We start from the raw sequence: 26,187 nt of genomic DNA on the forward strand, positions 1-26,187 counted from the left end.
CCCCAAAGGTGAGGCATCACAGTGAGAATAGCAGAATTGGGGTGACAAATGAAACATCCAAGATGTGTACTTCCCATGTGCAACAAAGCGAACACTTCTGTCACTCCTCAGTGGTCTGTGCATATGGGTGGGTATAACCCCATTCATAGGAATAGGCATACATGCTAAGGAAGCGATGGACAGTACTGTTTATGAACTGCCACGGAAAAAGGGGAAAAACAACCTGTGCAACACCCTACGAGTGATTTTTCTGACGCAAAAAAAAAGCACCATTTGATATAGGTAGACGCATTCTCCGCGTGCCTCTTCTTTTTTCTGCTGTCAGTTGACATATGTACGTTATTCCTTCCCCAACGCTTTATTTTATTTTATTTTTTTTTTTTTTCCTGTCTACATGTGGAATGTCCGTTCCGCTTGGGAAATTCTACTCCCCCGTGTGGGGAATGCGGAACGGTTGCGGCGGGAATGTTCCAAAAAGGGAGGAAAAAAATGAAAAAAAATGAAGTCAACTTTGCAAGAAATTCAATGTGAAGGGTAACTAAGTTTCAAATTCGACTTCCTTTTTTTTTTTGTGCTCGCCCCCCACCGGTGCACCCCATTTGTACACAGGATTCTACAAATTGTTTTTTTGGTTTCTTGTTTCAGCCGCATTTGTCACGTGGTAACATCACATTATATTTTTATCACTTCGCCACTTTTTTTTTTTTTTTTTCCTCAAAAAGGAATTCCCCCCGCGCGCATACACCACAGGTGTGCACATATCAACGAGTGAACAGAAATACGAAAAGCAAATTTCCGCAAAGTACATCCGCTCAGTTGTCCAAATAGTTTTTTCCCTGTGCGGGTAGGTGTATACACACACTTCGCGTGCGCACAGGTATATTCGCTTTCGAAGCTGCAAAAAAAAAAAAAAAAAAAAAAAATATATACAAATATATATATATGTGTATACTACCTACGCCTATTTGTAAGTATGCCAGAAAGTCAATGCCTATGTGGACCCATTCGTGCCCGTAGAGTGCTCAATTAATTTTCCCCCGTTGTTACTCCACGCCGTCTGCGCATTTTGTCTACACGTTGTTTGTCCTTCACTGTGTTTTCGCTAGTTCGGTTGTCTACCGATTGTTCACTGACTGCCCATTGTTTGTTGTCTACAGACTTTTTACCGTTTTCCTACCGACTCTTCACTAACTCCCCTTCGACTGCCCCCCTGGGCGCGGAACTTCTCGCCCAATTTAGGAGGCTCTAAAAAATTGGTCGCATATTATGAGATTACGCCAAACCTTGTAGAGGACGCGCCCTCGACACGACAATTTTTTGCTGCCACTCCGATAAGGGGCGCTTCCCGTATAGAGGCCGTTCCACCTGTTTAGAGATTCTCCATTCAGTTGGCAGCTTGCACACCCCTGTCCTCCCTACCCCCAAACGCAACATGCTGAACAACTGCGGAGAGTCCAACTGCCGGGGCTACGCGCAGAACATGTGCGATCAGCAGGGGAAAAAGGGAGCCATGCAAGGGAACCCCAACGAGCAGTACTACCAAGTGGCGAGCAACCTCTTCCCCAATGGGGACAGCTCAGACAGAAGGGAAGGAGGCTCGATGGGTGGAGCCAGAATGCTGAACAGCGGGGACGCACCCCCCCAGAATGCCAGAATACTCAAACCGCTGGTCCAAGAAAAAGTCGTCGAAATTATGAAGCCAGAAATTGAAGAAAAAATAATCGAAGTGCCACAAGTGCAGTATATAGAAAAACTCGTAGAAGTCCCGCATGTCATCTTACAAGAAAAATTAATACATGTGCCCAAGCCAGTAATCCATGAAAGAATCAAAAAGTGTCCCAAAACTATTTTCCAAGAAAAGATAGTGGAAGTTCCACAAATTAAAGTGGTAGACAAAATAGTGGAAGTGCCCCAGTACGTATATCAGGAGAAAATAATCCAAGTGCCAAAAATCATGGTACAAGAAAGGATCATTCCAGTACCTAAAAAAGTGATCCAAGAAAAAATTGTTGAAATTCCTCAAATCGAATTAAAAAATATAAATATTGAAAAGGTGCAGGAAATCCCAGAGTACATCCCAGAGGTGGTGAAGAAAGACATCCCATACACACAGATAGTGGACCGACCTTTTCACGTAGAAAAAATTGTGGAAGTTCCTCACGTTCAGCATATATACAGAAATATTGTCTCCCCCCAGTATAGACACATACCCAAACCTGTCGAAGTTCCAATGGCACATTATAGAACCTTCCCTATTGAAAAGCTTGTCGATAGGAATGTGCCTGTCCCAGTTGAACTTCAAATCGTTCAAGAATTTCTATGCCCCAAAATTGAAGCCAGATATAAAGAAATTCCTGTCCCTGTACATGTGCAGCGAATTATTGAACACCCTATTCCCAAGGACGCCATGAACAACCCATTTCTTCTACCACTCTACTACCAGGAAGACAATATCGACACGGCATCCACTAAGGGCATCTCCAAGAATTGCTTCTTCAACTGGAACAACAAACAAAACGCTACGAAAATTAACAAAAGCACCAACCAACAATCTGTCGAACTTTTGCTACATAATGACAAATATCACAATAAGGTACACATAAATCAAGATGCCCACATGAGAGCCAAGTTTGTTCCTCCCTCTGGAAATGTCTACCCCAGTACACACTTAAGAGATGATAACCCCCTAACTGCTCAATCCGCTTATCATTACCCAAATGGTACACAATATAGTAATGCTCCCCTCAACCAGCTGTACAAAACGCAGCATGTTACCAGTCAGACGGCTTACCCTTCCAACTTTAACACTGCCATGCTCTCTCCTCAAGAACAAAACGATATGTTTAATGGGAGTAACTCCATGGGGTATACCCACCCAAATGACACTGAACTGGGTAATGCTTACTCTCCCATTTCGGCCCTTGGCCAGGTCTCTCCGCATGGCGAGTTGAACTGATCGCCTTGGGGAAGCACCTCCGTGTAATTGCATTCGCATATTACACACACATATGTGTATTTCCCCATGCAGCCCTCTAACAGCGCGATTTAACAAAATTGGCACAATTGAACTGGGAGTCTACAATGAACAATTGGGGATGTTCCCCTTGGGAAGTGGATTTTTTTTTCCCCAAAGGGGTTCGTTTTTGTCAGAATTGTTTTGTTCCGTTTTGTTGTCCTTGTTTTGCCGGTTTTGTCGAGCTGCTTTCACTTTGCGCCATTTGATTGCTTTCCTTTTCCGTGTGCACGCCCCTGCGCAGGTACGCACACATGTTCGCATTTTTTTGTTCCTTTTTTGGACACAAAGAACGTTTTAATTATTTCTGCGTGAGTCTCCACCAATTCCTTCTGCCCCTTAATGGGATAAGCTACTCCCTCACGCTGCACGTGTGCCGCTACGGCGATGAGTCGGGCGGGCCTCGTCAAGCACAGCTCCACTTCCCCGAGTAAAAATATCATTGCGATTACGAATTGGGTTGCTTTTTCTAAGTTGCGTTGCACGATTAACAGAAAAAAAAAAAAAAAAAAACCAACTGTATGTACAGACATGCATAAGCTCATATATATGTATATATATGCACATACGCATTCACAAATGGGAATAAAAAGAACAGGATGTTGTTACAGGGCGCAGAAAATGGGCAGAACGAAAAATTAATAAGACATAAAAGGGGGGAAGCGCTGATCATTATAAACCGATCATTAAAAATACGTCTGTGCGTCCTGCGCGTGGGGTGTAAATGTGCCCACATATAGATACATGTAGATACATATCCGTGTATACACGTGTGCTTATGCGTGGTGGGGGTGGACGAATGGACACATTGCACACCTGTACACATACTTCCCGCGTCAGCAGGGGAAAAAAAAAAAAAAAATAGCTAGCTAGGGGTAGGTATGCAGCTAGCCAGCTAGCTATGTAGAGGACGCGGGGGAAAAAAAAAAATAAATCGATTCACCAACACTTCAAAATGCTTAACAAATATATTACTTGTACGAAAAATGTGAAGAAAAAAATTAAGACAAATGTTACGTTTTCTAAATACTTAAAAAATGGGGGAATGAATAGGGGGGGGGGTTGCAAAAAATAGGCGCGTTAAAATTGAGTTTCCTTGACCGCCGCGCTAAGCAGTACACTAATCGCTATGCAAGTAACCGCTACGCTGGCGCCACCGCTCAATACTCGTGCGAGTTTATTATATCCTTGGGAACCTTGGTGGGCAAATCAAAGCCCTCCGTCTTCATCTCGATGAAATGCCGGGCGAGGGAGTACTCGAACAAGTCGAGGTACCCATCCTTGGTAATATCGGCGAGGTTCCAAATTTTGTGCAGAACGGAGCTGGGCAATTTGCTCTTGATCAGGTCAGGCTTGACCTGCTCCCCAGACAGCTTCCCACAATCGTCGGGTCCCAGTTTGTAAAAATCGTCCGAATATTTCGAAGTGTCAATGGGACTTAACAAATATTTCTGTTTCACCCACATGGGAATTTCTCCAGAGGTCAGCTCCAAAAAGGGAGTCAATTTATTCTCAACGATTGTGCCTTCCTGCGTTTCAAATCGGGATTGCTCAACGTTAATGGATTCTTTTGGGATCATTTCTAACAGTTGTGGGATATGAACATTTAATACTTTATTAATTCGTTCGATTTTTTTTACGTCCAACTTTGGAATGTTTAACCAGTCAATATCGTGTAGTTTCTCTCTCATGAATTGCACATTGGGGAAATCACCCAGGGGTAAGTTGTAATCCTTCGCGACTTCTTCGTATACCTTATCCAAATTTCTAATTAGCTTATTCTTAACATAGTTCTTCCTGAAGTAGGGTAACTTTTTCCTCAAATGGGACAGCAAAAACATGTGCACCTTCAACGTTCTACATCTTTTAATAAAATCGTTCAAACGAATCATCGTGGAGTTTCTTGGAATTTTCGACAACTCCTTATACAGATCAGAGGCTTCCTCTTCGAAAATATTTCTATTTTCATCATGCATTAACTTCCTATCCCAGAAGGAGCCTATATAAACTCTGTTAACTTCTGGTGTGTTTATTACAATTCCTAGGGACCACATTAACGATCCATACACCCTCATCAGCTGCTGCGTATTAATCGTATCTGCCTTATTTAGGATAATTCGTATCTTCGAATCCTGTCCTTTTATCGCCTGTATGCATCTTCTGAACTCATCTGAAATGTCCAATTTGTGCGCGTCAAAAATGAGTAGTATTAAATCTACTCTCTGGGCAAACCAGTATATGACTTTCTCGAAGTCGTATCCTCTACTGATTTGCTTGATCCCACTTAGAACACCAGGTGTGTCAATTATTGTTAGCGACTTTAACACATCGCTACACGTGTTGGAACATTCCAATTTGGAGAGGAAACTGTTCCCAAAACTTTCCAACTGAGAAAATGGCTTTGTTATATCACTGACAAGGGCATTTCCAGGAATTAGCTGCTCCTTCTCATTATACATCACTGCTACGAACTTATCTGTCGTTGGCTCTGGTCCTATTCTCATTCCACAATACTCCTTCTCTATGAGGTGCTTTATAAAGGTCGTCTTCCCTGTTGAATACTGACCAAGCAGAAGGATCATCGGCTTGGACAGAAAATCGCCGCTCGTTAAAAGCGGCTTGTAAAAATGGTAATAGTTGAACTCATTCTCCACTTCCAGGATGTATGTTTTGTACAGGGAGTATAGCCCCTCCAACACGTTGTCGTAGACAACCGTTTCTTCCTCCGTCCTGTAGAGCAGCTTCCTCATTCTCTCCACTGTTAATAACGGTTGGGATACGGGGGGACCTCTCTTCGTGGCTCTTGCCAAAATGACGCAACTCAGGTGTTCGCTATATATATACACGTCTGTGCCTGTGGAGAGCGCCACACTGCAGACGAGCTACACCAAGTCGAACCGAAGTACTCCGTGCCAAGCTTCCTCCTCAGGGGCACTTACGTCATAATCGTCCCTTTGGTAGGTGTCTCTAGCGTGGCGACGTTCTGTATCGCACTTTCACGCATGGGGGTGGACACTCGCCTGACCTTATTTTCCTCTTCCGCTCCAGGCTTGCGCTTTCACTATTTTGCTTTACTTTTTTTGTTATTTTTTTTGTAACGCAAAATGTACTACTCTGTTCTGTCGTGTCACCCTCTCACAGAGTGCATCTTTGTCATTTTGGAGCACAACTGGGGAGGGGTCACTATTTCAAGATTAAATTGGAGCAGAACAAAATGGAAAAACTAAAATTCGATATGTTTAAATCATATGGACGGGCTATGGGGGTTGCAACCTGTCCCGCTGCAGGTATTCTAACTTCGCAAATGGCGAAAACTGCGCCAAGCGTTGGCTAAAAAGAGCTCATTTAACGAATGGATACAAATAAGCGCGATGCGACGTAAATAATATACATACTGTACATACTGTTCATGTAAACATTGAAAAGCTGCCTACCAACATGCGCGGAAAACTGCTTCCCTTTCTCTACAAGTTCGATCGCCGCTTCAAAAATGGTTCATCCGTTCAATTCGAAAGTGAAATCTTTTTGTTCTTCAAAAATATATTTTGCTGCTTAATTTTTCGAAGTTCGTCCAAACTGGGGAAATCCAAAAAAAAAAAAAAAAAAAAAAAAAAAAAACATTGCCATTATACGCATGCGCAGTATATGGTGCTATTTTCATGTACTGCATAAATTGGAATACATTTTTCATATGAAGCATACTATGTAATTTACCCAGTGCTCCAAAAATAAATTGCCTCACGCGTCGACGTGTCAACTTTTTAAATTTTGACGGAGTGCCTTCTTTGGCAAAATGGCAAGGGACGTGTATACCCCGCCGGCAGGATCGCATAAAACCGCCAGCCCGGAAAAGCTGCTAAATTGGTGTTCTTTCCATTCAAATTTCCTGACTTTAGTTTGCTAAAAAAAAAAAAAAAAAATCGCAAATTTTCTAAAGCGCCACTTTGAGAAAAATTGCCACTTGCTCCTTTTGAAAATGCGTGCCCCCACCGCAGGGGAAAGAAATGCATCCACAAAGGTCTGCCAAAATGTATGCCCCATTGTAGTACGAACAAGTGGGCAAGTGCCAATTACATCTCTGAATAATTTACCCCGCATGCAGATCAACATGTTGTCATTTTAAAGCAGTTTTGCCCTTTTCCCTTTTTAATTAAACATCACCTCTCAGGTGAGCCATGCCACTGTGCAATTCGCCCGAGTGGCCTATTAAATTATCGCAATATAATTCCAGCTGAACGTTCCCAAAGTCTTTGTTCAATTCCGACAGTGGTTCACGTGTGCCAACGGGTGGACGGGAATACATATACACTTGTGCGTCGTGCCGAAGCGAAATGAAAAACAAATAAGTGCGAAAGGAACACCATTCACGCTTTGCAGTCAGGTCAGCCGAATAGAACAAGGCTAAAAATAGCAAAGTGTTAAGCACAAATGGGGGATGGGGGTCACTACCACGACGTTGTGGGCACCTCCTACGGGCATAATGAGTAAACCAAACAGATTGTACCATCTTTTTGAGGATGAAAAAATGATACATTACAACTACAGGTACTGTTTCATTTGTAGACTCACAATTTGGCAAGATGGCCAACATAAATATACGACTATATTGTATCCCTTTTTGCCACTTTTTGGGTAATTTTTTTCATCCCATTTGGAGGGAAAAAAAAATTCCGTCGCATGTTTATACACACTGGTGTAGCACATGTTGTGGTTTCTCACCAGGCGGGTGGTGGGCGGTCACAAAGTACAACTTTTGCAACCCAGTTTTCCATAAAATCGCTCATCAAAAAAATGGGAAATTCCTAAGCAATACGAACGCACATTCTCACAAACGATTACCATTTGGGTGTTCTTCTCCTTTTCCATTTTTCCAAATTAATTTATGTTCAAAATTGCCTGAACGCACAGGAGTAATTATTTCCAAAATTGGCACAGCTAAGTAGCTAGATAGCTATTTTTTTTTTTTTTTTTTTTTTTTTTTGTTTGTTCATAAAAAAGGTGAAAATTGTAAACGTAGTTATTCTCCCCATTGTACATTTACGGAAACGCACACAGACGTCTTTACGCGAAGAAATACATGCTACATTTCGTCGCGCCTTACAATGAGACCAGTAGACTCCTTCCCACAACACATCACGCAGGAACGTTTTAAAAAGTGTGCGCCTTTGTGTAAACTCACCTTTTATGGAACCATATAAACGGGCTGATCATGCCGTGTCCTCAAATTTACACCAACTGGGTTGTTGTTCCTCTTCATTGCTCATTTATTAAGTGGGGAGAAAGAAAATTTCGTTGCGCTTGTTCCGTGAGGAGTATTCTTCCCCCGTGTACATTAAAACGCGTGCGTGCATGGGTGTATTACCCCCCTCACTGTTCTTAAAACGAACGAGTAACAAATTCAAGTGAAGAAAGCTTCTCCACGGTTTGCATCGAATTGTGACACCCCTGCAAGTGGGTCCCCCCGCTCTGCGTTTTAGCCGCCAAAAAGGAGCCTCCTGAAAAGCACACAAACGGCAGAAATTTAACGAAGTGGGAAGGCCATACACTTTGGCAGTTCTACATGCACGTCATCAGCCCAGTGGAACATGGATAGCCATAAAAAAAAAAAATAATAAATAAATAAAAATAAAGCAAAACAGATCATAACATAACAAAGGATGAGCGCACCGCGCGAATTGGCATACCATTCCACCACAATTATCGCCCCAAACCATTGCACCTTTCGGCCAAGTGAAAACGAAAATGCGGAAAAAAAATGTGAAAAATAGTATGTGACAAAGGGGAGTACGAGAAGCAATGTTCGTACGACCAAGCTGGAACAAACTAGGTTGCACCCCTAACCAACACTCCTAAAACGTGTGGGGAGGCTTCCACGTACGAGACGAAAAGGTGGTTGTTTCTCACCCAAGGGGCACGCGCAATTGTAACTATACTCTCAACCAAGCTTGTTCCGTTATCTGCGGATGCCAACACTTCTCTACATTAGAAATTTGTTTCCATTCTGGCGTCCTCATTTGGTAGTGAAAGGAGACCCTCCTCACACAGCACCTCCGTTTGGGAATTTCACACTCAGGGGAAGGTCCCAACCTGAGCAGCTTTTCCCCCATACTGCTAACAGCATGGAAGCGCTCTTACAGAAAGGAGAAAAAAAAACTAAAATGAACGAAATATGCAAAAGCTTTCGAAAAATGTTTGCCGCAAGGTCATCATCGGCAGAGAAAAGTGTAACTCTCACAGGGTAATCAGCACAGCGGTAGGGCTCTCCATAATTCCCATCGGCCCAAAATGCATCATCCAAACAGACCGCAAAGCGTATAGCTTGCTCAGAGATTACATGGTGGAAAGAGATCACGAAAGTAAACAAAATAGCGCCCTTTACAACCGCAATGAAAATAACGACTTTATCGAAAGTAGTAGTCTACGGAGGAGGGAGATTTTACACCATCGAAAGGATGGCGTAGACATTGTTCATATGGACCGGGACATATTCACCTCTCTGAAAAATGTCCTGTCCCTAATTGATAGTATAAATACTCGAGTGGTGCAAAATGGATTAGCGGCCAGTACGCCAAGTGGCACCCCCCCCAGCAATGGGATGCTGCAAACAAGAGCAATAATAAATGAGAAGGAGTACCTCTTCTGTGTAGAATTAGGAAAAGATAGCACAGCCGGAAGTGGACATCTGAGGAGAAATTCCTGTCCAGGGGATTTCCCCCCTTGTGATGATGAAGATCTTTGTAATTTAAAAAGAGAAATTCAAGGCGTCGATTTTTTCGCCTTATCTGCTCTACTCCGCGTGTATCAGAAAATTGCCAGAAAAAAATATGACCCCTGTGAAGGTAATCCCTCCAGAGTACCTTTCCCATTTAACAGGGTAGAAAAGTTCATCCTCCAAACGTTATGCTCCCACATTGACAGTCTGCTTCAACGAAAGAACAACAGAAAAGGTGACCCGCTGGACAACCATCTAACAGAACGTCCAAGCAGCAAGGCTCCCTTTCGTGCCATATACTGGGAAATATTAAACATTTTACAAACTCTTACACACAACAAAGTAGAATACATAGACGTCATAAATCGAGTGCTATATGAACAGTTTAATTTTGTGGACAAGCACAGACATCACTATAACTATGCCTTCTCCGTTGCTCTCCTTCCTGTGATTAATGAAGTACTCCTATATCAGTCAACTTTGTTAGGGTCACCTCCAACAGGGGGGGAAGACTTCCCTCCCCCTGCGTTCTTTACAACCATAGGTGGGAACCCCCTTCACATGCAGAAGGAGGCCTTTACGTGGGGATACATCGAGGAGAACTACCAAAAAGAGGACCTATCTACGAACAGGATTGAATCCCCAACGGGTGATGAACAGAGTAGAAGTATGGACACCCCGCAAAACTGTGAAACGGATCAAAATTCAGCGAAAGAAAGAAAGAACTGTGTAGATACCATTTTTACCCCCCCGAAGAGTGCCCAAAAAGAGTTTAACCCCCCTGCGGATGGCGCGATGTTCTCTTACTTGCAACAGTATAGTATTACCCTGCTCAGCATAATTGCCAAAAAGATAAAGTACATGGAAAATAGGAACCATATCCATGACTTAGGACTCATACTAGAAAGTATCAACACCCTGCTGCATGTGAAAAGCATCTCTAAGGGACAGCTCCCCATCTTGATAAATCCAAGGGTCGAATTTTTAAAGGACGTCATCCTAAACGATAAGGACCACCCCACCGGAGTTAACCAAAAGATGTACCTCCTTCTCTTCCTCGATTACATTTTTAACTTTTTAAAAAATTTTAAATTTGGTTCCAAGTCCATCCATAGGATGACAAAAGAGGGGGAATCTCTTGGGAACCATTTTCTTAAAATTCTCTGCCTGTCCAGCAGCATTAGGCAGATACTAATGAGGGGGGGAAGGAATAGTGACAGGATTGGTGGTCATCACCACCATGGCCCCAACGTTGTGTGCACCAATGATGCGCCGCTCTATGCAGACCAAACATCCAAACTAATCAGTAGGGTAAATAGAAACATCGGTCTGCTGACGAGCGAGGTAATTTTAAATGCCCCCAATAATTATGGTTTGCCCACCCGTTTGGAAAGGAGCCACGTATCCAACGCCTACATGGCTTACCTACTCAATGACGTCTACCTGCAAAACAACAGCGAAGTGAAAAAAATGATCCTTTCGCATTTCGTGAAGAAAAATGAATCGTCACATTGGGGGAGCCAACCGGAGGGTGAGAGGCAAATATACCTGGAATATATCACCCTCTACAATTTTGTGAAAATCTTCAAAGGGGATATTAACCAAGCGGAAGGGAAAGACGCAGAAGGGGCAGAAAGGGAAAGATGTGTTGAGAAGATTTTCCCTTTTTTTCGGACCTTCATGGAGAACTGCATAAATATGAATGGCGATGAAAATAACGCCACAGAAATATCGCCTAACCAGCAGATGAAGCAACTCCTTCATGGGATGAACAAACTGTGCTACTTCTACGTGCTCTGCAAAAGGCATATCACGAATGCTAATTTCGTGGCACTTGCAAATTGTAATTTCTACTTTGCATTTTCGATAATTAATTGGCACATTGAAAAATGCTTGAACAGGTCAGAACTTTTTTTCCCTCATTTTGTTAACATGTGTGTGGAGAAGATATTCGTCATTGTGGGCACTCTCAAATGTTTCGGTCTAACAGCGGAGGAAGATTTGGCCGACTGCCTCTCCAAATTTATCACGCTGACGCATGTGTGCATGACTGAAGAGAACAGGAAGAGTCTCCTTTTTTATGTGTTGCCTTATGTGGAGCGCGCGAGAAAGGACGTTGGCAAGTTGGGAAGCCTTTTAGTGGGTACCGAAAGGGCATCATTGGGTGACGCAGGAGGGAAGGATGAGTGTACCGATGCTGAAAGGAAAAGCTATGCTTACTGTGAAAAGAACCAGTCTGATGACGCCCACTTTGAAACCCCCCCCCTGATGACACCCCCTTACGCACCGATCAAAACTTGCACCACATGGAAAAACGCATCGAAGAGGTACTAGCCACATTCGAAGAAAAACAAATCTTCCCCATAGACAGTAAGAAGATGTACGAACTGCTACACGAACTGCGACACGAGCATCTAAGGGGCAACCTCCTACTTAGGAAGGAAAACCAAATTCTCAGAAACAAGTTAAATTATATCCTGCTCAATTTTGACTCCTTTATTAAGGCACATATTACCCAAGTAGTTGCAGAACAGGAGTGGATTTTTGCCCACCATGATGAAGAGGGGGAATTAGCTCAGACGGGAAAAGGTCGTCCACCTGTTGCACTCCATCCCGCGGTTCACATGCTTGGGAAGGATACCTCAGAGGGAGACAACTCCATTGGGGGGGTACCCAAAAAGGATGTTGACCAGACTGCTACGGGGAAAAACCACCAAGATGGACGTGCCAAACTAGGACTCCACTTCGACTACGGACACGTCAGTGCCAAAAACGAATATTTCCGACAGCTACAAAAATACGAACGGGAAGATTACAAAAAAATTAACAACGTTCTGATAAACATGTACCTGTGCAATCCGTACATATGCTCCAAGAGCAAAGAAGCTGTCCTCTCCAGTGGTAGATCTCCAAAAAAGGTAATTATTTTACCACAGGACACGTATCGAAATATACACAAGTTGGTCGTTGCGGGAGAGAACAGCGACGGGCTGAAACTGCTGAGGCGTGTCCACAATTCGGTGCACCTATTCTTCATCCGGGTGAAGTTTTTTTTCAGCAGGTTAAATTAATGAGACACACACATAGACGGTACTACTTTGCAAATGCATACCTGTGGTGCCTCTTCGTCACCTCCCTTCTGTTTTCGTGAACTCCCCAATGAACGCATACATGCAAACGTTTATTAACCGCTCATACGTATGTACCATATTATATATGTTTTTACCCGCGCGTTGTTCCCTTTTTTTTTTTTTTTTTTTTGTTCCTTCGCAAAACTCTACAGACAGAGCAGCCAAAAGTGGTAAAGCATATTTGTTTTGTTCACGTGGGTGGGGGGGCACACGCTCCCATATGCGTAATATACAATCGAAAATATTCTCATAAGTACATCCTTTTATATGTACACGCGGCTACAACTCGTAGTAAAATACCCTGATGGGAAAAAAAAAAAAAAAAAAAGCTAGCCACGAAAAGGCCCTCCCCCCCTTCTGCCCATATTTTCCCACTTCCCATATTCCTCCTTCCGTTTCGCGCGAAGGGTAAATTTTGTTAAGTACAAATGAGAGCAAAATTATTCGGGAAAAATATTTAAAAAGTTTTTCACAAAATGGCAACTTAAGTCCTCTTCAATTGCAATCAGTTTTTTTGTCCTCCAATTGGGGCCATTTTGTCGCGTTCCGACTGTTTGGGCGGATGGGCGCCACTTTGATCCCCATGGGGAGGAGGGAACAAGCCCGTTGGCGTAAACGCCCCGAGGCAAAATGAATAAGCACAAAGTCGTACATTGCCTTTTAAGCGCCGAGTGCCTGCGCGAGAATAACGTATTGCCGTAGAATATTTTTCAAGCTATGGTCGTTATGAAGTCAAAATTGTTAAGCATTTAACTGGGCATATATCTCAGAAACCGTATATGGCTATCGCTCCTTTTCTTCCTTTTTAACTTTTTCGAAAATTTTTTCCCCATTTTGCGTTCAGTTATTTTACTAAGCGAAAAAAATGCAGCGCCGGTAAATTTTGCAATTATCCAAAAATTTACAGCAGCAGTTAATTCAACCCAGTAATATATTTCCCGCTTTTTTTTTTCTTTTTTTTTTTTTCTTCCTTTTTTTTTACCATTTCGCCAACTGTCGCGAATTTAACCAGCAGTCGCAACGCGCAGCATTGTGTATTCTTACATTGTCACTCAGTCACTTAGTTACTCAGTTTACTCAGTCACGCAGCAACATAGCTACATAGCTTACATAGCTACTTACTTCCTAGTTACATTTTTACGTTGCCCAAACAATCTGCGCAAAATGGTGAACGTTCCCAAAACGAGGAAAACCTACTGCAGCAACAAATGCAAGAAGCATACCATGCACAAGGTCAGTCAGTACAAAAAGGGAAAGGAACGATTGTCGGCCTTGGGAAGAAGAAGATACGACATGAAGCAGAAGGGTTTCGGAGGCCAAACCAAGCCCGTTTTTAAGAAAAAGGCCAAAACTACCAAAAAGATTGTTCTCAAATTGGTAAGCAGTACGGGGGGATGCGTCATTCGCCTAGCCTTTACCCCAAAGGATTATATCATCCGTGCGTGCTTATCTACTTCACCCGCGCACACCAGCGTTATTGTACCCATACCACCAAGGGGTATATACCAATGCGTTTATTTTATTTTTTTTCCCCCTGCAGGAATGCACGAAATGCAAGAAAAAACGATTTCAAACCCTGAAGAGATGCAAAACGTTTGAGATGGGAGCCGATAAGAAGAAAAAGGGAGCCGTTTATTAAGGGCTCCACCCCATCCCTGTATAATGCTGTCTCCTCCAAAGAAGGAGAAAACCCCTTCTTCATTACTGCTACAAATCAAATCGCCCTGTTCGGGAATTTCATTCATTTGGTGGTGGTGCATCGCATGTTTGGTGCATACGGATGCGCAAGTATGCCGATGAGAGTATGCGCATATATGCACTGTTTATATATATGTACATATTCACGCTGTGCAACGTGTGCGTTCGTGCCCCCTGCATGCGTGCAGTGATTATCAGCACGGAACATTTTTCGAAAAACTCTTTTAAAACGTAAGAAATGAACTGCTAAATTTATCAGTGTTTACGAAAAGGGTGGCAGATACTAAACAAACGCTCGCCCCGCATGAACATGCCGCCTGGGCATGCCCATTTCGAACGACGCGCACATCTCCGACTGTACCCACAAAAAACAGCGTTCTTCCTGTGTGTATCCCATTTTTGCGACAAAAAGCAGAAGCAGGGAAAGTCTGAAACGCCTTACTTGACCATCTCCTGTAGCTCTCCACTGGTGTACAAATCTGAGATAATGTCGTAACCACCGACGAAGTTGTTATTTACGTATAAGTGGGGAATGTAGGGCCAATTGCTGTAAATCTTTATCGCCTCGCGCAAGTCGTTGTTTTTCATTACGTCGATGTATACGTAGTCCTTTACGTTCATATTATTCAGTATGTGGACAACCTGCACAAAAGAAAAAAAAATGTTAGCCACTGCACGAAATGGGCATATTAAAATGTTCCACTCCTGGGTGTAAATTAGTCCAAAAAACATTACGTACGTTTCTCAAATGTGGGAAAAACTACCCCACGGCAGATTGTGAATATCACCTTTGCGCTAAACCCGCACAGAGGACTTTCCGGGGTTCCCTTCATAAAGAGCACAATTTTCTCCTTCTCAAGGATTTCCTTAATTTTTCCTTTAAGAGTCTACGAAGGGTGAGCAAAAAAGGTTAAAAGCAGACAGCAGTCATTTAGCATAGTGACAAACTGCGGGGCACCAATATAATGTTCTTACATAAGGAACGATGCATCATTTTTAAGAATGAAAATTACACCATCCCATAGGTACCATCTCATTTCCCTCCCTGTTTTAACCTGGTACACATCCGATTTTTCAAAGTCTTTAAAGTCGTCCGAGCCGTTGCTTATCTTCTTCTCGGGTCCTCCATTTTGATTATCTTGAAGGGAAGTACTGAAGTTCACTTTTGAAATATGATTGCATGAAAAGAACTTTAGGTTTCTCCTCACTATGTTCCGATTCATGCGAAGGAGGATCCTACAACTGTTTCTTATTATCATTGTAAAAAAAAAAAATAATAATAAATATGCACAGATCTGGTGTTTTTGCTTAGAACTAGATACAAAACAGCTAATTTACATTCTTTTAAAAAAAAAAAAAAAAAAAAAAAAATTATTTCATGTTCATAATTTTTTTATGCCAAGTGACTTTATTTCAATTCGCTGTATTGTATGTTTCTCTTTTTTTTTTTTTTTTTTTTTTCCCCTTTTCCCCAATTGCAGAACTGAAACAGTTACAATGGCACACTGAAGTAGCATACATCCCCACGGCGCCACAATTCGATGATACCTTAATTTGTTCCTATGAAACAGCTCACCATTTTGTTGTTTCTAAAATTTAACCAGGGTGCTATTCCATGTGGCGCTGCATTCGCATCTCCAATTTGTGTGCACAGTTTATCACGCCTGAACAAGTTATGCCAATTGGTGAGAAAAAAAAAAAAAAAAAAAAAAAACTTTCTGCATTAACACACAGCAGTTAATTACCCCCATTTTGGCTAACTGGTTGATTTCCCTTGGGGAAAAATATGTGTCCTTTCACTTGTATATAGCAACTTTTCAACGAAGTTAAAAATATGCGATAAGGACATATGCCTGTTTCCACGTCATCACCGCTGCTGCTTAACAATTAATGGACACCACTAGAACAAGCAGCAAAGACACAAACGCAGTTGTGCTATACACCTGATTAGCATTTCCTTTCCCTATGCTTTGTACAAAAGTTGGACGCAGTTTGCACACACCTTGCGGTTGTTTAAAGCTACATTTTTTTTTTGCTAAGACAAAGTGTGAAAAAGGTGTGAAAGTGTTTTATGCACATGTATGCCTTTATACACAAGATCGAATTAGCGGCTGTGTCATAAAGGAAAAATTCCCTCCCCTCGGAAATATTATGCCAATATTTTGCTCTGACCCCCGTTCGTGCCCAAAGAACAGACGCGCGTCCTGTTTACCACGGCGCAAAATTTAACTCCCCTTTTCTGAGTTTGCAAATTTTTGAATTTCCCAAGTAAAAATACCAGTTCTTTTTTTAACTTGTTAAAAATAAATACTTTCTCAAAATTTAAGTTCTCTACGTTAATAAGTATACATAACACATACGAAAAAAAGAAAAAATATACGTCAAAAAAGGGTCAATCAAAAAGGAAAAGTTAATATATATGTTTTTTTTTTTGTTTTTTCCGCTTTTTTTTGTCACGATAAGTGTTTAAAAATACTCATATCGTGTTTTCTAGAAATGCACAACTGATTGTGGGTAAGCGAATAATTCGTAAGGGGTGTTACTTATTACGCTTTACACACACGTGCATACAGTTATATGTAAATAGCAGGAAATATTCATAAGATGGGGAAAAAAATCATGTACCTACGGGCAAGTATTTTTGTGCATGTACAAAACACTTAATATGCACCGTGGAGGACGCCGAAAAAAATGGATGCTAGCTACTTAATTGAATAATGCTAGGACTAACAATATGACTAGCCCTAATGAATTACTCACAAAGTTAAATATGCCAGCGCACTTATCCATTGCACAAACTTCCACGTCAAGGTCATCCATGGTAAGGTCCTCTGGTTTTTTCTTTTCTGCATGAGCTTTTCTTCTAAGTCTTACACCATTTCCACAGGTTACACTGCATGGAGTCCATTCGGTGGTAACGGTAGATCTAATTTTCTGTAGGTAATCATTCACAACTTTCTCATTTGGGACATTCGCACCTTCATTATTTTGTCCCTGTCCTTTTGCTGCTCCTGCGTTTCCAGCTGCGTCTCCTGCTTTTTTGTTTCCGGCATTTCCTCCTCCTTGTGCTTGGCCTGCTGCATTTCCTCCTCCTTGTCCTGCTGGTGGTGCTGGCCCATCTCGTGCTCCATCTGCTGCTGGTGGTGCTGGTCCATCTCGTGCTCCATCTGCTGCTGGTGGTGCTGGCCCATCTCTTGCTCCATCGGCTGGTGGTGCTGGCCCATCTCTTGCTCCATCTGCTGCTGGTGCTGGTCCATCTCGTGCTCCATCTGCTGCTGGTGCTGGTCCATCTCTTGCTCCATCTGCTGCTGGTGCTGGTCCATCTCTTGCTCCATCTGCTGCTGGTGCTGGTCCATCTCTTGCTCCATCTGCTGCTGGTGCTGGTCCATCTCGTGCTCCATCTGCTGCTGGTGCTGGTCCATCTCTTGCTCCATCTGCTGCTGGTGCTGGCCCATCTCGTGCTCCATCTACTGGTTGCTTCAGCTTATTTTCATTTGGCTTTTTTGGTTCTTCTTCTTTTTTTTCCGCCTTTTTTTTTGGTTTCTCACCAAGTCCTCTGCCTCGGCTAGCACTTTGTCTTACCTGTGCTGCGCCAAGTAAACTGGTGTCTACATTATTGAAGCTTACTCCATTTAAATTTATGGCCCTGGAGAGATCTACATTATGTCCGAAGTGCGTGGGGAACAAGTCCACCAACAGGATGGAAGAAACGGCCAAGAGAATGAAGTTCTTCATCTTGTTCTTGTATATAAGTATGTGCAGGAAGATTTTTTATCCTTGTACGCCTTTGGTTGTCTTGCTTGCTTAACATAAGCCGCTTAAAAACATATATGCGTGTATATATATATATGTATATTTTTCGATGTTCGTGAATTTACCTTATGTAGGTTTATTCGAGAAGAACAGAACTTGTTCGAACTGATGTAACACGCAAAAAAAAGGTTTTGTTGTTTTTACGATAAGTATGTTAAAAAGGCTTAATATGAAAAATTATACTAAAAAAATATTTTAAAATATAAATGTTGTAAAAAAATGCACAAATGTTTAAACAATTTTTAAAACATTTTTATATATTTGCTTGCAGCCCTTTTGTGTGTGAACAATTTTGTGGTTATGAAAAAAGGGTCAATTGTTCAGAACTTCTTTATCTTCCAAAAGCATGCAAATGGATTGGCAATTTTTAACGTAGAAATGACGCTTGGAGGATGGTAACCACCCTTAAATGCTGTTATTACAACGAAAGTTGAGGGGGAAATAATAATGAAAAAATGCATGCGGAAAATGTAGACCTCCTGAGGGATGGCTACCTTTTCCCATTTCTGCATGCACAGCCATGGGATGCATGGATGTGCTTCCCATTGCGTGGGATGTTGACTAATGTTCGTTCTGCTAGGCTGCTACAGTGATCCCTACGTACGTCACTATATGGACATGCACAGATATGTCCTACCGTGTGCACAAAGGCGCGCACCAACACACATGCGGGCACTCTTAGTTCATGTCAAACAGGCTCCATTTTTTTAATTCTGCATATGAAGGTAAGGTCAGGAGGTAAACACACTAATCTCCCTACAAAACCTGCATGTGTTTGCATTGAAGAGAACCTCAAAAAGAAAGGAAAGAAAAAAAAAAAAAAAGGGGGGGGACTGTAAAAGGGTGGTACTTAATTCTTAAAATAAAAGGAGCTAACATGTGCACATGTTTTATTACCTGTCCTTATCCTAGCATATTGCAATTTACCTCATTTTTTTTTTTTTTTTTCTACTGCATTTCAGATTTGTTCAGGTGTTTTCCTTACTACGCGTTAACATTTTGACCTCTCTTTTTTGAAAAAAAAAAAAATAAAAGCAAAATAGCCGAAAAGGAAAAATCCTAACGGTAAAATAGACCTGCTCTTCTTTATTTTTCTTCATAAAAGGAAGTGCTTGCTTGGCTCCCCATCATATTCACACACGTATAGCATGTCGTGTACTTAAGGTGTATATGCTATACGTGTGTATGTGCCAAATATGTGACGCTTTAGCTCCACCACACAACTGTAAAAATGAAAACCGAAAATTTTATTTCATGTGGCATAGCAGACAATTGGACTGAGCATAACTGGTCAGGTAAATTCACCCTTTTATTTTTTCTTACATGGTCCACTTTTTGTAAGTAGCTACAAGAAGGATGAAACACCACCCTTTCTACAACGTTCTTTTCGTTTGCTCAGCTGGCTCATTTATTGGCTACATAATAAGGATGATGTAATTTTTACAAAAGCGTGAACCAAGGGGGAATTGAAAAAAAAAAAAAGAAGGAAGTACCAAAATGTGCATGGCTAGCCAAGCACATAAAAAAGTATTTCTTTCGCATTACCTGTTCACACTTTTTTTCAACCTTACCTACGTTGCTACAAAATTTTATGCGCTTAATGGGCTATAAATGAGGAACATCAAAAAAGTAGTAGCGAGGGAGAAGGGGTGTATACCCGAGCTCCTCTGTTCAGCAAAAGTAGTCATACCCAAGGGGGGAACTATCCACGTCATGTGTCCACACGCCTCGAAAAACTGAGAGAATAACCATTCGCTGAGGCGGTTTGCATTAATTTATGCATCCACCCAGTCCGCTGGTTTGCACATGTGCTAAAATTTACAGGCGCGCAAATTTGGACACCGCGTAACGGTCAACGGCTTAAGCCTCATTAAAAAAAGTGAAAACAAAATTAATGTGAAAAGAGGGGCAATAAAAAACTTGCGCCAACCATACAACAGTCCGCATCATCATGAGGAAAACTTATGGACAAGTCCCAATAGCAGTTCCGCAAGTGTGTAAATGAAAAAAGTACCAAGTCTACCCAGTCACTTTGCCGTGGGGCACTGCAACCCCATTCTGTACACGTCCGTCAAGAGGAAGAGGCAAAAATATTAAGTGCCACTTGGGTTATTTCAGTCAATATTTATCACAGATAAAACGGGTGAATCGAAGCACTTACGAGGGACTGTGCAGACAATACTTGCCTGGGTTAAGCGTTAAAAAATGAGGAAAATAAAATACATGCCTGCGAGGGTACATGTGTACGAAGGAGTAATTGGCTAGCTGCACAGCGTGCTTAAGTAATCACCTCGAAATTAAAAAAAAAATTATGAACAATCAGGCAAATGCAAAAAAAAAAAAAAAAAATAGCTAGTTTACGTAGCTAGCTAGCATTGCCCCAATTAAAATATTCTTTAAGTCTGATTTAAAAAATAGAAGAACAAAAGGCTTAAGAGTTTTTTACAACACTTGTGTGTGCTGCGACAATTAGGCAACCGCTGGGGTGAACATTTTTCGGATTCCCTATCAAACTCTTCATCATTATGGAAACGCCAAATACTAAAAAAGGGAAGTTTTCTTTTTATGGAGAGATGGGTATTCCTTCACAACATGTTTATAAAATTTTATACGCTTTCACTTCATATGTGTTATTTCTCTTGGGGAGGAAAACTTGGTAAATATTTTGGCCCACTATATTGGGGGGGAGGGAGGCTCTTCACGAATGGCACTTTCGGCGTGGTGGCCTCTATTGAGGTCTTCCTCCCCGTTCGCCCACCCCTTTAATTTGGTCCCTTTTTAATTTAATTTTTTTTTTATTTTTTTTTTTGCGCCCCCCCATTTTGATACTCTCTTCTACACATGTGTAACCTGGCACATGCATCACTCCATTTGCGAGTTTCACTCGTCGATGAATTCAATGGGCAGCGAAGCTAAACTGACATTATCCGTTATGTTATTTACTCCCATTACCATGTCTTTCATATTCGTATAGGTGTCTTTGTTGGGAATGTCGCAATGCGATTCACGATCATTATTGAATTTGTGCGCAGAACGCTTGCGATGTAACCTCTTTTGTTTTATTTCCTCTTTCTTCTGTTCATACAAACGAAAAAGTGTGTTTAACCTCATCAGTTCAGATTTCTTCTCACTGTCACAATCTCCACCGATGATATGCATGTCATTGCTCGCCTCCTCAACAGTATTCCCTTCGTTCTCTCTATTCCCAACTACACCCGTTTTCACATCACGTGTTAAATCATTAAGGCATGAGAGGTATATTCTTTTTACGGAGTCTTCGCTTTCTTCCTCCGTTTCTTCTTCCCCATGTTCTCCTTCTCCTTTGTCTGCTTCTTCATTCTCATCGTCTAAACTTAGTCTTACATCAAATCTTGTCTCTAAACTCTGCTTCTTTCTAGGACATGTTATAAACCTTTTTAAATCTTCTTCGGTCATATCAAATATTCCCCCTGCTTTATACTTCTGCCAGTCCTTCATTTTTGTCTCTTCGTTCGGTGAATCTTCCTCATGGGAAGGCCCCTCCTCCACATCAGCATCTGCACTCGCCCCCTCATAACCATTCTGATGACTACCATGATTGTTACTCGTGCCAGAGGAGATTTTTCTAAAAGGAGAAACGCCTCTTAAGAATTTCGCAGACCATCTTTTAAGGGTGTCTTTTTTCGATTGGCTCCTTCTAGTGTTATCTCTCCGCCTCAGCAATACGGGTGAATCATCTTTTGGGGGCGACGAGGGGAGAATAACAGATGGGTCTATATTCTTTATACTTCCCCTTAACAAAGGAGAGTCCGAATTATCGTCAGTTGGGCTTTCAGCTGATATGTTTACATTATTGTCTTCTTCATCTCTTGTAGAAAATTGCCCCTCCCCCAATGGAGGAAGAGTAGTTTGTAACGTGGATCCTATTTTGTAGGGATTATCTGGGGGGTCCTCCGTTGAGGGGGAGCTTACATTGGATTTGCTCGTTGAGTTATCTTCCATTCCACTATCATCTATGTCAAAATCGGAGTCGCAAAGTTTGATGCTGTCATAGGTGTCGTCTTCTTCCAAATCCTCATGGGAGCTGTCAAATGATTCACTGAAACTCGAGTTGCGCGTACTACTGCTTCTTCGTTTCCGCAGCCCTAAACGTAGGTTCGCTTCGGAAAATGAAAAGAGGCATAGAACGATATGGCGGAGGATAAATAGGCACGCGAATGGACAAATGAGCGCCACCTCGCGCTATATCCTCGTGTCTATAGGCGGCCTCGTCGTTCTGCTGTCAGTCCGTTATGGGATTACCGAATGGGTTAAGAAACTTTGATTTCTTTTTCGAGGGCCTATCATCAGCAACTTCCGTGCCTGCAGGAAGGCCAAGCAAATTGTGTGTTCACACTCGTGTGGGTACATGATAGCGCTACGAGACGCGAATACATGTGTGCAACTACGAACGAATGTACCTCAAGTCTAAAGGTGCCCTCCCTTTGGTGCAGCACACTGCGGTACATTACACTGTACTGCCATTTTTTTTTTTTTTTTTTTCCACCACCAGTCACATAGGCACATTTCCACATTACGCAAATTAATTAACATCACTTTTGTGGTGAAAAAAAAAAAAAATTAATTAAAAAAAAAAATTCACCATCAAAATGAACCTCAGATTCACTGTCAAAAATTAGCGCAATTCTGCTTCCCCCACGCAGAGGGGCTCCATTTGACTCGTTTAGGAAGCCCCCGCAAGGCACATAACTGAGGGCGCGTATCCCTCACAGGTAGCAGCATTATCATGCATGTAAGTGTGCACCATTCGACGAGCACAGATTCGGTCTTAACCATTGGTACAGTATAGCCAGGAGAAAAGTATCATCCAGGGGAGAGAGGGCTTCATATTGAGGGGGGGTTTTCTCCCCCTAGGGTATTTTTCCTAGGGATGAAAATCCCGCCGTTCGTTCTTCTATTTAAGGATGGTAACTATTAACTATGTATACATTAAAATGTGAAACACGCTTCGTTTCAGCATTCAGCACATTTCACTGCGCTTTTTTTCTTTTTCTTTTTCGCATGAAGTGTTGTCTATATGAGAAGATGTACAATCACACAGATGAACCCTTGGTCATTTACATGTTAGGGGAAAGTCGACACAAAATGGTGAGGAAAAAAAAAAAAAAAAAAGAACTATATCCCCTTAGTGGTCTACAACCGGGGGTCACCTTTATGTAGCGTGCACTTCTTCCTCGCAGTTTGGTTACATTCATGGTGGCACGTGATAGGCATGTTTGCAAAAATACATATGTACATGTTTCTTTTTTTTTTCCACTTAATTTTCTATATTTCGCTTTCCCTTTCTTCCAAAGGAAAGTTTCAATTTGGGTCCCTCAAGTGCGCCACCACCAAAAATGAAAGGCAAACAAATGACACCACCAAGTGTGCTCAGCGATGTGTCAATATTGGGGCAGGCAATTTACTACGTCTATTGAGCCATTTTGCGCATTATGCTGCTCCGTTCTGCCAACACACATTGGACAGTCGTGTCACGTGGCACTTCATCGTAAGACACCTTGTGAAGCGCCTTTTTTTATTTTATTCTTTTTTCATACCATGGGACCTTTCCATTCACCTATCCTAACAACGAACAATAGTTTGACTCACCATAATGAACGCGTTATACCAAACACCCTTTGGGGAAGGAGCCCAGAGTGCCATTCCTGCACATTTTTTTACCCCGTCTTGTATAATTCAGCACTCATCACAACTTATCCTAGTTGCACCAAAATAATATGCACCCAGCTGGACTTGTTTCTGTTGATCTATCGAGGCGGCGTGTGGAAGTCCAAGGGGGGTGCAGCCCCCTACGTGGGCCCAGACGGAGGCAAACTCAGCAAATCAGTAAGTAAGCAAAGTGACACTGCACTATTGGGCCGTTGGACCAGGTGGCACATCATTACAGTCACACGACAACAAGTGAATAAACTGACCAGCCGTCCAATCTGCCCCTAAGGCAACCATAGCGTGTATCAGATTGCACAAACTCTCCTTTGCGGGCACAACCTTCCTGCGCACCGGAAATGGAAAGACCAGAAAAATGCTCCCATTTTGCGAACAGTGCTTCTGCGCGATGATGAATATAGAAAAGGAACAGAACATTTTATACACAGATTATCTCTTCACAAAAAGTATACCCCTCACCTCACCCCCTAAGCATTTCCAACCTGACGTTTGATTTGGCTACCCCCTTCGCCCCGTTACATCTTACTTGTTGCGGATGTCACACATGCCGCTCCTCCGTACATCCACCAATTTGCCTGATAAAATTAGGCTCCTTTTAAAGCGCTTTCCGCAGCGGCCTACCCCGCTGCTTCGGAAGGAGTATGTACTATACGGATTGACACCCCCTTTTGAGAATTTCCCATTCTCCTTTTCGACTCAAACCAGATGAGCAACCCGCGTCAAGTTTTTCCCAATGTGCGAATTTGTAATGTGCCATTATGACTCTCCCCCCACTATGAAGGATGCAAATGTAAAATGATAAGGCAGCACAGAAAGTAGTCAATTTTATTTTATTTTTCCTCCTGCTTTTAGTGTGCCCAACCGAGTTGGTGAGTTCTCCCTTCCCTTTCCTGCCTACTTATTTAAAACCAAGACACAGGGATGGTAAAATTCGTATCCTTCCTGCTAGCGTGCAAGAAAAGGATAACATCTGTGAACATTTTAGAGGGAGCCTTATCATACTACGTGGTGAGCAGACTCAGTAACCTCTTCTTTTCCCAAGCGGGCACAAATTATGAAGTGGAAATTTGCTCATGTGATGAGTTAAGTGTGAGCAATTTGTTTCACTCGAAGGTTATTCATTTCGGGGGGGTACATTCTGATGAGGACCTGACGAAATTTCTCCGGACAGTTGTGCTGCAGGAAGGGCAAGAAAATTCGTCCGCCAATTTAGAGGAGGATACACCCCAGGAGGAACATCCCCATTTATGCAAAAATAGCGGACGCACAAGTCAAAAGTGCAACCAGTGGAATGTCTTCATTTTGAAAATTTTATTTCTCCTGCATACGAATGGGAGGGGCAGGGAGAAGAAGTATTTTGGCGAACTCGCCTCGTATGTCATATCACTCTTCCATCGCGAAAATGGAGTTATCAAAAGGAAGGACAAACTGTTTTTCCTGTTTTTGTTTTTTCTCCTATTCACAAAGAGGGACCCATGGAAGGGCAGAAGACGCCACATAGGGGGGCGTTATTCCCAGTTCGCCACAAAGGCAGATAGAAGAAAAAAGAAAAAAAAAATCCCCAACGAATGCAAAGCTTTTTATGAGCAACTGAGGAGAAGACGATGTGACAGACTGAGACTCCGAGCTGCACACAAGTTTCTGCGCAGTGGTCTATGCCACGTACATCTCATCCAAGAGGATGCCAATGCACAGTTCCACGCAGGAGGGGAAAAAAAAAGAGTTTTAATTTTGTGCAAAAAGTCGCTCCGTTACCTCAGCCAGGTGTGTGCAAATTGGAAAAGTTGGAAAAATTGCGGGAGCGGTGCTAATGGGCAGAACAGGTTAGGTGAATTTACGGGGGAGAAAAAAAACCTCTCGGCCAAGGAAAAACACGAACGGTTAAGGAATGCACCCCTGTGGAAACTGCTGCATAGAATGAACCACAGAAAGGCGTGCAGTTGGGGATCTGCTACGGGAAGGAGAAAGCGCGCCAAGTTGGGCACCCCAATGGAGGGATGCATGGAGGAAGGAAAGCCTAACGAAGATGGACAGAGGCACGTACATCTATACAATCTGCCCCCCGTCAAGACATAGCCTTCACCTTAACCTGCGTATGCATATGCCTGCTATGC

The 26,187-nt window shown here is 42.3% G+C and overlaps 9 protein-coding genes across 9 annotated transcripts; 5 read left to right on the plus strand and 4 right to left on the minus strand.

Annotated features, from left to right (window-relative positions):
- Positions 1-1,432: 1,432 nt before the first annotated feature.
- PCOAH_00019680 (Uncharacterized protein) lies at positions 1,433-2,956 on the plus strand (the record flags this gene model as incomplete). Its single annotated transcript, XM_020058777.1, has 1 exon — positions 1,433-2,956. The coding sequence occupies one exon, from the start codon at positions 1,433-1,435 to the stop codon at positions 2,954-2,956; it is 1,524 nt and encodes a 507-aa protein (XP_019914324.1).
- A 1,217-nt stretch (positions 2,957-4,173) lies between these two features.
- PCOAH_00019690 (EH (Eps15-like proteiny) protein) lies at positions 4,174-5,763 on the minus strand (the record flags this gene model as incomplete). Its single annotated transcript, XM_020058778.1, has 1 exon — positions 4,174-5,763. One exon carries the CDS (start codon positions 5,761-5,763, stop codon positions 4,174-4,176), a length of 1,590 nt encoding a protein of 529 aa, XP_019914445.1.
- A 3,419-nt stretch (positions 5,764-9,182) lies between these two features.
- PCOAH_00019700 (hypothetical protein) lies at positions 9,183-12,059 on the plus strand (the record flags this gene model as incomplete). The annotated part of the gene is made up of 1 exon (XM_020058779.1): positions 9,183-12,059. One exon carries the CDS (start codon positions 9,183-9,185, stop codon positions 12,057-12,059), a length of 2,877 nt encoding a protein of 958 aa, XP_019914512.1.
- Positions 12,060-12,103: 44 nt separating this feature from the next.
- Positions 12,104-13,030, plus strand: PCOAH_00019710 (Uncharacterized protein; the record flags this gene model as incomplete). The annotated part of the gene is made up of 2 exons (XM_020058780.1): positions 12,104-12,786; positions 13,009-13,030. The coding sequence occupies 2 exons, from the start codon at positions 12,104-12,106 to the stop codon at positions 13,028-13,030; spliced, it is 705 nt and encodes a 234-aa protein (XP_019914393.1).
- A 662-nt stretch (positions 13,031-13,692) lies between these two features.
- PCOAH_00019720 (60S Ribosomal protein L44) lies at positions 13,693-14,757 on the plus strand (the record flags this gene model as incomplete). The annotated part of the gene is made up of 2 exons (XM_020058781.1): positions 13,693-14,233; positions 14,397-14,757. 2 exons carry the CDS (start codon positions 14,021-14,023, stop codon positions 14,493-14,495), a joined length of 312 nt encoding a protein of 103 aa, XP_019914683.1.
- Positions 14,758-14,842: 85 nt separating this feature from the next.
- Positions 14,843-15,816, minus strand: PCOAH_00019730 (1-cys-glutaredoxin-like protein-1; the record flags this gene model as incomplete). The annotated part of the gene is made up of 3 exons (XM_020058782.1): positions 14,843-15,196; positions 15,343-15,441; positions 15,610-15,816. 3 exons carry the CDS (start codon positions 15,811-15,813, stop codon positions 14,993-14,995), a joined length of 507 nt encoding a protein of 168 aa, XP_019914576.1.
- Positions 15,817-17,260: 1,444 nt separating this feature from the next.
- PCOAH_00019740 (Circumsporozoite protein) lies at positions 17,261-18,289 on the minus strand (the record flags this gene model as incomplete). Its single annotated transcript, XM_020058783.1, has 1 exon — positions 17,261-18,289. The coding sequence occupies one exon, from the start codon at positions 18,287-18,289 to the stop codon at positions 17,261-17,263; it is 1,029 nt and encodes a 342-aa protein (XP_019914463.1).
- A 2,958-nt stretch (positions 18,290-21,247) lies between these two features.
- PCOAH_00019750 (Uncharacterized protein) lies at positions 21,248-22,870 on the minus strand (the record flags this gene model as incomplete). The annotated part of the gene is made up of 3 exons (XM_020058784.1): positions 21,248-22,506; positions 22,649-22,708; positions 22,858-22,870. 3 exons carry the CDS (start codon positions 22,868-22,870, stop codon positions 21,248-21,250), a joined length of 1,332 nt encoding a protein of 443 aa, XP_019914346.1.
- Positions 22,871-24,994: 2,124 nt separating this feature from the next.
- PCOAH_00019760 (Uncharacterized protein) lies at positions 24,995-26,149 on the plus strand (the record flags this gene model as incomplete). Its single annotated transcript, XM_020058785.1, has 1 exon — positions 24,995-26,149. One exon carries the CDS (start codon positions 24,995-24,997, stop codon positions 26,147-26,149), a length of 1,155 nt encoding a protein of 384 aa, XP_019914643.1.
- Between the last annotated feature and the right edge of the window lie 38 nt (positions 26,150-26,187).

The sequence above is a fragment of the Plasmodium coatneyi genome, chromosome 8 (assembly GCF_001680005.1).
Source record: "Plasmodium coatneyi strain Hackeri chromosome 8, complete sequence".
Taxonomy (NCBI): Eukaryota; Apicomplexa; class Aconoidasida; order Haemosporida; family Plasmodiidae; genus Plasmodium; species Plasmodium coatneyi.